This window comes from Cynoglossus semilaevis, chromosome 11 (assembly GCF_000523025.1).
Source record: "Cynoglossus semilaevis isolate Cse_v1.0 chromosome 11, Cse_v1.0, whole genome shotgun sequence".
Lineage (NCBI taxonomy): Eukaryota > Metazoa > Chordata > Actinopteri > Pleuronectiformes > Cynoglossidae > Cynoglossus > Cynoglossus semilaevis.
Window position 1 is genome coordinate 1826748 of NC_024317.1, and position 9436 is coordinate 1836183.

Below are 9436 nucleotides of genomic sequence, written 5' to 3' on the forward strand. Positions count from 1 at the left end.
GCAATTCTGGGACTTTTTATTTTTTTTATACATTTTTTGGGAAAAAGTTTGAAAAAATGTTTTTCTGGAAAAGTTTTACAAAACCATATTTTGGGACATATTTGACAAAAAATAATTTTCTCAACATTTTTTGAAATTTTTTTGGGAAAATTCTTAGGAAAAAAATGTTTCTAAAAAATTTGAAAACATTTTTCAAAAAAAAAATTTTTAATAAAAAAATTTGGAAACTTTTTCAAAAAATGAATTATTTTGAATTTTTTTAGAAAACCACATTTTGGGACATATTTGACAAAAACAATTGTCTGAAAATTTTTAGATTTTTTTTTTTAATTTTTAAAACGTTTTTTTGAAAAAAGTTTTAAAAAAATGTTTTTCTGGAAAATTTTTAGAAAACCACATTTTGGCACATATTTGCCAAAAAAGAATTTTCTTAAATTTTTTTTTAAATTAAAACAATTGGGGAAATTGTTTTGGGAAACATTTTTTGGAGAATTGACAAAAGCTGAAAATTTTTTGGGGAAAACATTTTTTTTGTGAAAAAATTTGTAAAATTTTCAGATTTCTTTTTTTAATTTTTAAAAACGTTTTTTTAAATTTTTTTTAACATTTTTAGAAAAAAAATTAAATGTTTTGAACATTTTTAAAGTTGAAAATGTTTGACAAAAAAGAATTTCAAAATTTTTTTTGTATATCACAAAAATGAATAAATAAATAAATAATCCACTAACTTTCCTTAAAATATGTAGATTTGTGTATTTCTATGCTTAAAATTTAGAAAAGAAATCTTTGTTTCACTGATCCAAAAATCTTTAAAACTTAAAATCTGTAAAAAATATGTATTTTTTTAAATATATAAACTTGTCTTAAAATAGCTAGCATTTCCTTTTTATGGGTATATAAATACATTTCTTTAAAAAATTAAAATCCCAAAAATCTATAAAAATGTTATTCTTTGCCTTTAAATGAGTTGCTGTGCTTTTCTAAAAGGTATCAATAATTTGTGTCCACAAGAGGGCAGCATACTCGATTTTTCCGACAGTCTGAACACGTTTCCTATTCCTATACAATTGATCATGGAAATAAATGTACATATTAGATCGAAAAATCTGTACAGTTGTGTACAGATGTGTACAGTTTTCTTGGAATATATTTTAAATTACATAGTATTATATCAACATTTCACTTGACAGTTGACTGTCTGCATATGCATTGATCAAATACAAACCAATCAAATGCTACTGGTTTATGTGTCGTGTGTTTTTACACTTCATATATTTTTAGAAAAAATGTTTTTTTTAAAAAATCAACTATATTTCACCCATGAATTGTGACCATGAATGATTTGCTAACAGCTCATCAATGACGTCACGTGGGCTTCAATCACACATTATACATTTTAGCTGTTTCTATCTGAACAAAGCTACAAAAATTTAACAGAATCTATTTCTTACAAGTGTCTGTTAAAGTCGAACCCTTTAAGATTCTGGCTTAGCAACACGATCCATTTTTTTATGTATTCTGCCCCCTTGTGGACTAGGGCTGGAGTTACATACACAGAAAAACGGATTGTGTTATCGTTGTGTTGCATTAAAGAAATGTGAGCTAAAGGAGGTCAGGCTCCTCCTGCAGGAGGTTTCCTCCGTCAGTCCGACCCTCTGCAGAAGCACCATCACTCCCTTTGACTCCACGTCTGAAACAGATGTGTTTAAACCTGGCGGCCGGAGCTTCTAATCCTGAAGATTTGGACCAGAGTTCTGAGGGTTTAAATGTGTATGGTTATATTTGCACCGGTAAGATCTCGACTGTTCTCCTTCCTTTCTGTTTTTCTAGTGTGTTTTTTTAACCACTTTTTTTTCATTTGTTAGTTTGAATATCAGTTCCTCTGGTGATTTTTTTTTCTCATTTTCAAATTGGAATTCTGACAAAGTTTAACATCTGTCTTAGATGATGTTGCTGTAATTTCTGCAGAATGAGGCAAAAATGGAGGAGACAAATAAGTATATACATTATATATATATAAGTTATAATTATGTCCTGTTAGCAATGCTGCGTTTTAATATCAAGCATCACCTTAAAATACTCCACAGCTGTGCATGAAATTAAGACAATTATATTTCTATAACTGACGCTGTGTTGGGGAATCTTACAAAACAAATTCAAAACACTCAGACTGTGACTGTTCTCTGTCTGCACAGATTTTTGCCATCTGTGCTTTCGCGACATGTGGAGGATACCATGGTCATCTCCAGGTCAGAGTGGACTGTGCAGACCGGAAACAGAGAAACCTCAGCGTCGACGTTGACTTCGGTTACCCCTTCAGGTGCGACACTTGTTTTTCTTGTTATTGTTATTGTTATTCCTCCCCATCTTTGGACTAAGTTTTAAAGGTAAATGTAAGTTACATTTTCAGAATTCTATTTAAAACGTTTAACCCCAGAACACTAACTTTAATAGATGGTTACAACAGCAACATTAATGATCAATTCAGTCGATTCGTCAACGCTGTGTTTTTGTTCGTTTCGGATGTAAACTTTAAAAAAAATCAAATTTAATTTACTTTAATTTGATTTAAAGTCTTCAATCGTTATCTCTTAAAAACACCTGTAAAAAAAAGTAATATTTAAATTAATTCATCGTTTACATTCGGCAGTGTGATTCTTTTGTTACCTAGGTTACAGCAGGTGCATTTCCGGACGATGGTGTGTGAGGGCAAGAGAAGCGAAGTTCTCTTCCTGGACGGCGACTTCTCCCCGGCCGCTCAGTTCTTCGTGGCTGTGGGCGTCTTCGCTTTCCTCTACTCCCTGCTGGCAACCGTCGTCTACGTGTTCTACCAGAAGAAGTACTTGAAAAACAACAGAGGTCCATTTGTGGTCAGTTAGGTTTTTTTATGACTTCCTCCATCTTTCCCACTTCGTCCACAGATTCTGACTGACTCATTTGTGCAGGATTTCGTGGTCACCGTGATTTTCTCCACCGTGTGGCTCATCAGCAGCTGCTGTTGGGCCAAAGCTCTGTCCGACATCAAGCGCGAAACAGACCCGACCCACGTGGCTCTGCTGCTCTCCGCCTGCAGAGCTCAGGAGAACAAGTGTTCGGTTACCCAGGAGCCTCTCTGGTCACGTCTTAATACATCAGTGGTTGGTGTTCGGCGGGAAAAGCTCTGAAAGTATATAACAAAAAACAAAACAAAGAGAAGCTAATTGCTAACGTCTTCGCTCTCTTTCCAGGTGTTCGGCTTTGTCAACGTCGTCCTGTGGGTTGGAAATATTTGGTTCGTCTTTAAAGAGACAGGGTGGTACAAGACGGGTCAGCGGTACCCGACAAGGATCGCTTCTGTGAAACGTTCGAGCGACATGAGGCAGCGGCTCTACAACGAGAGCAGCTTCGAGCAGCCGGACGACGGTTCCGGCCCACAGTTCTCCAGACAAGACAGTGTCCGTCGGTCAAAGGTGGACATCGGTCAGCAGGTGAACAGACAGGCTAGTTTCGGTCAGCCACAGGTTAGCTTCAGTTTACCGCAGTCGTATCTGGGTCAACCAGCCGTGACTGACCCGGAGAACAGAGGGCCTTCACAGGGGCCGCGGATATTTGTCAACCAGATGTGATGTATTGTGTCAGAAATCTCTTCAATATTGGTTTGAAACAAAACGTTATTTTAAAAAAAAAGTTTTGTTTGTTTAATGTTTTTTGTCTTTGCCATAGTATAAAAAAATACATGCATTTACTTTATTTGACTTTTATTTGCTGTTGACCAGTAAATTAGGTGCATTTTACTCATTTATTTCATATAATATTAATTAATTTAAATAATATGAAATAATTATTTAGTCCATGCTAAATTTGATTGGTTCTTGATGGTGTAACAAAATTGTACTTTTGAGTAAATTGTGTTTTGTTTTTGTTTTTTTCAAATATAGAATGGTCTCATTGTCTTATTCTAACTACGGTATGTAATAATTATATGTACGAAATGATTGTTATTATTTAATTGTACTCATGTCGACCTGACTTTCTAAACATGTCATGAATAAGTGAGGAAATAATAAATGAAATGTTGAGAGTTTTTCTTATTCTTACTGGATACATGGACCAGTCTGGAACAAAAACACCAGAGTATAAATATGAACACTGGATACATGGACCAGTCTGGAACAATAGTATAAATATGAACAGGGGGGACGGGGGCATATAAATACCCCAGGGCATCAGTGAGACTGATGAACAGATAACAGAATATAAAAAATAATAGGCTCAAATAAAGGGGTTCAAAAGTATAAACTAGTACTACATATATATGTGGTGAATCAGTGAATTTAAGTTTTTTTTTTCAAATCAGAAATGACTTACATCTACATAACAGTCGTAGATTTCATTTTTAGGGGGAAAAATATGTTATCTTTCTTTTCGGGTTCAAGCATCAGATAGTCAAATAATCAGATCTGATCCCCAGTTCTGTTAGGCCCGACTTGTGTGTTGCAGACCAGTTTACCAGATGATCATTCTGCCAAATTACTATAAGTACTTGCTCTAAATCGCTAAGTGCCGCCTTCAGACACTTATCAACGACTGACTCATCAATAGAGTTCTCCAGAAACATCTCTGGCACATTAACAAAATGATCAGAAATGTTTTTCCACTAAGGCTTTTTTCCTGTCAACATAAACAACATTATCAAAGCACTTTCTCAGACATGAGCAGTTCATCATCTCGGGAAGATTACTAAACCTCACCGCAGCTTTCTGCAGCACTGAGCTTCCACACAGTGGAATCTAAAAACAAATCTGTGCGCAGCTCGTCCAATCAGAGTCCAACAGTTCAAGCCAAGCTCTGCCGCCCCCTGACAGAGACACTAAGAGCATGCAGGTGTCCAGAGCAGGCGCTTTGGAGAAAATTACAGTGTGTGAGCCCAGAGCTTTACAATTAAGGTCAGGTTACAGCAGGAAATAAAGGGTTACTACACGAGAGAGACGACGGCCCATCAGGCCTGTAATTAATCCCTGCTCTGCTGCAGCATGTTAACGGCTCCATGTGTTATATATTCACTCTTAGTTTTTTTGTTTCGTTTTTTTCTTCTCTGCAAAAACAGTTGAAATTAAACCAAAATAAATTAAATAGTTGAAATTAAACCAAAAAAAAAAAAAAGTAGCTGTCTTTTTAAATGTACCAAAAGGCTGAACCGGCTCAGGACACAGATTGACCAGCAGGGGCGTTATCATCATTATTTTGTTTTTCATTATACAGAATGCCACACAGCTTGTAATACCGATTTAACTACAGGGGGCGTCATCCACCCATATTACTGAGAGTTCTGTAGCAGCAGGAACACTTACCCCCAGGCCTTGTCAACGGTTTTTGTGTCTAAGGAACCTCAATCAAACGGCAGATGAACAGGGATCCCTGCAAAAAAAATAAAAATAAAAACAAGTGTCAGAAAATAAATTATGAGACATTTTCAAATGAACCAATAAAAAAAATAAAAAATTAATACATTATGATCCTCGATCAGTACAGTTCTAAACTGAACTGATCACCAGTCCAGTTGATTTAACTACTTTGGTTAATAAATTACAGTTTCTTAAAAAAATAAATATATATTTTTAATCTGCAATTTATAAAAGGATATATCTATATATTTTTGGTTAATAATGATTAAGGCTGAAAACAAACCCAAAAGGAAAACATTGCACACGTGTAGTTCTTTTTGTAGATGCATTTATTACCTAGTCAATACTGTACATGTTTATTTTTTTACATTTTTTCATGATATACATAAAAATAATTATTCATGTAAGACCAGTATTATACATAATGCGTGATCATCATATTTAGCGACAGAAGGTGTTTTTACATTTCAGCAGGTTTTCAAGCTTTTCTTGCAGGGTGCCGTATTTTGAGAACCGTGTTGTCTGCGGTGCACTCACTCACTCACTCTCTCTCTCTCTCTCTCTCTCTCTCTCTTCCTCACACAAGAGCTGTTAGAATGGAATGAGTTCCTTGAATTCTTCAGTCTGTCAAGAGTCTTTTCACCAAATTCCAAATTCCATTTGGCAAAACGTCGAGATTTATAAACCTGAGTATAATGTGTGGAGACGACGGGTGTCCAGTGATCTGTGGACATTGACTAAGACACAGAGGACACCTCTGTCTTGCTTGTAGAAACTGAAGTCTCATCCTCTACCATGCCGCCCATTCCAATTGTGGTTAGCATACAATTACGGAACTGAAAAAGAAAGACGTCAAATTTTAGAGTCAATCACACGTTAAAAAAAAGGTTTTGTTTTGTTTTTTTTTAACATCACATTTAAAATAGAAAACAAAGGTTGACTTTAAGCGACCTGTTTGTTCATCAGCACGTAGATCACTGGGTTGTACAAGGCTGAGCTCTTGGCAAAGAAGGCCGGGATGGCTGCAGTCAGTGCCCCGAAGGCGGCACCTTTGTTCATGAAGATCCAGCCAGCGAAGGTGGCATATGGAGTCCAGGCGATCAGGAAGCCGAACACCATCAGGACACACATGCGTGTCACTTCCTTCTCAGCCTTCTGGGTGGAGGCCGACTCCTGCTGCTGGGCTGCAGCCTGAGGAGGAGTTCAACCGAGCGGAAAGTGAACGAGGTCAGAAGTAAGAAAAATCACGTTACCCTGGAGGACGATGTGACGGGAATAAAACGACACTCACAGCTTTGACTGTCATCACGAGGCTTCCGTAAGTGAAGAAGATGATGAAGACGGGCAGGAAGAAGTGGACGACAAACATGTAGATGACGTATGATTCGTTGTTGAAGCCTGGAGCCAGAGTGTAGTAGTCAGGTCCACAGGAGCACTGCATGCCTTCAGGGAGATATCTGAGAAACAGAGGAAGAAACGTTAGATACTTCCTTCATCTACGGTTCAGTCGGAAGGATTTCAAATTAAAGCGAAATAAAACGACGAACACTTAGGTTTTCACATCATTACCTGGACCAGCCAAACAGTGGGGGCGCGGCACAAGCCATGGCCATGATCCAGGTGAAAACGACTCCAGCTCCTGCGTGGGTTCCAGTGAACTTGAAGCTTCCCATAGGTTTGCAGACGACAATGTACCTCTCGACAGCCAGGACCACCAGAGACCACAGAGCAACCTCACCTGTGGTGAGAAAAGGTTAAAGGTTAAAGTTCATCTGTAGACACGGAGGAGTTACCTGCCTGGACGTCTGCTTCCTCACCTCCCAGTGTGGCCATGAAGCCCTCTACGGCACAGGCAGTGGCTCCGAGAACGAAGTAGCCGTTGAAGGCGGAGGTGATGGTGATGGTGAATCCGAAGGCGCACATGATGAGTCCGGCCACGGCCAGGTTGACCAGGATGTAGTTGAGAGGTTGCCTGAGTTTCTTGTTCTGAGCCGTGACGAACAACGTCAGTCCGTTGATGGGTGTTCCGGTGCAGATGAGGAAGAACATGTAGAAAGCCAACAACTTGTAGAAAATAGGATCTGCCAAATAATACTGGGGGTATTCGAAGGGGCTCCTGACGATCCCGGTCCTGTTGGACATGGGGATGTAAAAGTTCTTGCCCTCGGTGCCATTGGGCTCAAATCCTCCGTCCCAGCCCATCGTTATTTGCCTTCTTTTTCCCTTTCAAAGCTGTCACCAAAGTGCGAGGTCAACCAGCTGTCAGTGGTGGCGGTAAGAAAACCCTGCACAGTCGGTTCTGGAGGGTGTTGTATTTATACTGCCCCCGGAGGTTATCCTCAAATTAGCAAAATCAGATTACAAGGAGATTGTGAGGAAGTGGGGCTTAACGGACTTAAAGCTGTTTTAAACTCTTGTTAAATCAGTGAAAATTATTTTGCTTTTAAAAATTGTTTGAGCTGCTGCAGAATTCTGTAGTTCCTACAAAAAGCTTGACATAAAAAAGTTTATTATTAAAAAACAAACAAACCTGTGTACAGTAGCTGTCTTTGTGTACACAATTTGAATATTTGGAATGACTGCTTTGCTTTCCTCCTGAAGTTCATGTTCACTGTTGATGAATCTGCAGGTGAAGCAGAATAATGTCGACAAATGTGTGTTTTTTTAATCATGGGCTAAAACAGAGGCTCTGCTCAGATGTAATCACAGCTTCCTGATGTATTTAACTGCATTATAACACTCTCCACACGGTGCTTAATGCACGGGAACAGACAGAAGGCCGGGGGTAATCCCTCTGATTTTTGCATGTGAAGGCACCAGGGATCAGAAACAAAGTGTTGGGATTCTGAAGAGGTGAAGAAAAAAAGGTGACACGCTGTTGGAGGAAGACTGAAGAAACAGGCGGCGAGGGTTCTGGTTCTGGTCAGTTTGGTTTCAGCAGGTGTGTATTTCACTAATGAAGGTTGAGTTTATGGAGACAGAACGTTGTTTAATGACTTCTGGTATTATTTGTCAGAGTTTTTACTGAGTTTCCATTAAGGAAAATATTTTGGACTCATGGTTTTTTGCTGGCTCTTTATCATCATGTCTCTGCAGCTCGGCCTCGGTCCATGATGAACATTCTGCACTGGACAAAGGACAAGACGACACACATGACACACACACACACACCTGCAAGCAGGAGTGAACACAGTAAGTCTGGATATGAAGGACTGACAGCAGGAAATGAAGGAAAAAAATTTACCTGTTACAGTGTTAATTATGAACAAAGTTTCTGATCAAACTGTTGAAGCAGATCATTCTAAAGATGAGACAACATTTCAGTACATTATTTATATTTTCTATTTATTAACTCTGTATTATTTAAGTCCAGTAAATCTAATGTGTAATTCATAATTATCTTGTCGTGAACTATGGCTGTCAAACGATCGGACCTGTTACCTGGATTAACTACAGGTCAGCTGTGGATTATATTTGATGACTGTTGATCGTGATTGATCCAGATTAAACAGAATTCCTAAATATGGCCATAAATATTTTTTCTGTATATTCTGGGACTGTTACAGATGCAAGTGTTTCAGAAAATGTAGTTTCATGAAGTTGGTGGATTGTAGTCATTAAGGTGTTGATGGACAGTGACTTGTCAAGTCTAAAACCTCAGCCGTTGTCCTCGGCAACACCAATCAGTCTACAGCGTCCCTCAGTGGTCGAGGTGGTATTTTAGGCTCAATGTGCAGTTGTGGAAAAAAAAAAAATCTTTGTCTTCATGACTACATGTGTATCAACTGTGTATTAGAACAATTAACTTAACTTAACACTTAAAATTAGGGCTGTCTGATATGAGCTTTTTGTCAATATTGTCCAAATACTTAATTTCCGTTTTTCCCCAAATCTGAGGTAAAGATCTCAGGACCCACAGGCGATTCAAGCAAATTTGGCAAAACCCAGGCATTGTGTTACCGGGTTTTCATTATCGGAGGAAAAAAAAACTGATATCACATACTGTACATTATGGGAAAACCCTACTTTGAATGTATTAAAGGTAAAACATT

At 38.2% G+C, this 9436-nt stretch overlaps 2 protein-coding genes across 2 annotated transcripts; one reads left to right on the top strand and one right to left on the bottom strand.

The window, feature by feature from the left end:
* Nucleotides 1–1233: 1233 nt before the first annotated feature.
* Nucleotides 1234–4108, top strand: synprb (synaptoporin b). The gene is made up of 5 exons (XM_008319772.3): nt 1234–1790; nt 2196–2320; nt 2672–2870; nt 2946–3137; nt 3228–4108. The coding sequence occupies exons 1-5, from the start codon at nt 1767–1769 to the stop codon at nt 3603–3605; spliced, it is 918 nt and encodes a 305-aa protein (XP_008317994.1). The 5' UTR covers nt 1234–1766; the 3' UTR covers nt 3606–4108.
* Nucleotides 4109–5410: 1302 nt separating this feature from the next.
* LOC103385782 (green-sensitive opsin-like) lies at nt 5411–8596 on the bottom strand. The gene is made up of 5 exons (XM_008319771.3): nt 7202–8596; nt 6954–7122; nt 6676–6841; nt 6336–6575; nt 5411–6220 (listed from the first exon to the last, which is right to left on the bottom strand). The coding sequence occupies exons 1-5, from the start codon at nt 7584–7586 to the stop codon at nt 6122–6124; spliced, it is 1059 nt and encodes a 352-aa protein (XP_008317993.1). The 5' UTR covers nt 7587–8596; the 3' UTR covers nt 5411–6121.
* Nucleotides 8597–9436: the final 840 nt, after the last annotated feature.

What these genes read in the sequence shown, in the direction of transcription:
- LOC103385782 (XM_008319771.3), bottom strand. Translation starts at nt 7,586, where the DNA reads ATGGGCTGGGACGGAGGATTTGAGCCCAATGGCACCGAGGGCAAGAAC. An exon ending in CCACTGTTTGGCTGGTCCAG is followed by an intron (nt 6,842 to 6,953) that starts GTAATGATGTGA and finishes TCTGTTTCTCAG; the next exon opens with ATATCTCCCTGAAGGCATGC. An exon ending in ACGTGCTGATGAACAAACAG is followed by an intron (nt 6,221 to 6,335) that starts GTCGCTTAAAGT and finishes TTTCTTTTTCAG; the next exon opens with TTCCGTAATTGTATGCTAAC.
- synprb (XM_008319772.3), top strand. Translation starts at nt 1,767, where the DNA reads ATGTGTATGGTTATATTTGCACCG. An exon ending in GTATGGTTATATTTGCACCG is followed by an intron (nt 1,791 to 2,195) that starts GTAAGATCTCGA and finishes CTGTCTGCACAG; the next exon opens with ATTTTTGCCATCTGTGCTTT. An exon ending in GACTTCGGTTACCCCTTCAG is followed by an intron (nt 2,321 to 2,671) that starts GTGCGACACTTG and finishes TTTGTTACCTAG; the next exon opens with GTTACAGCAGGTGCATTTCC.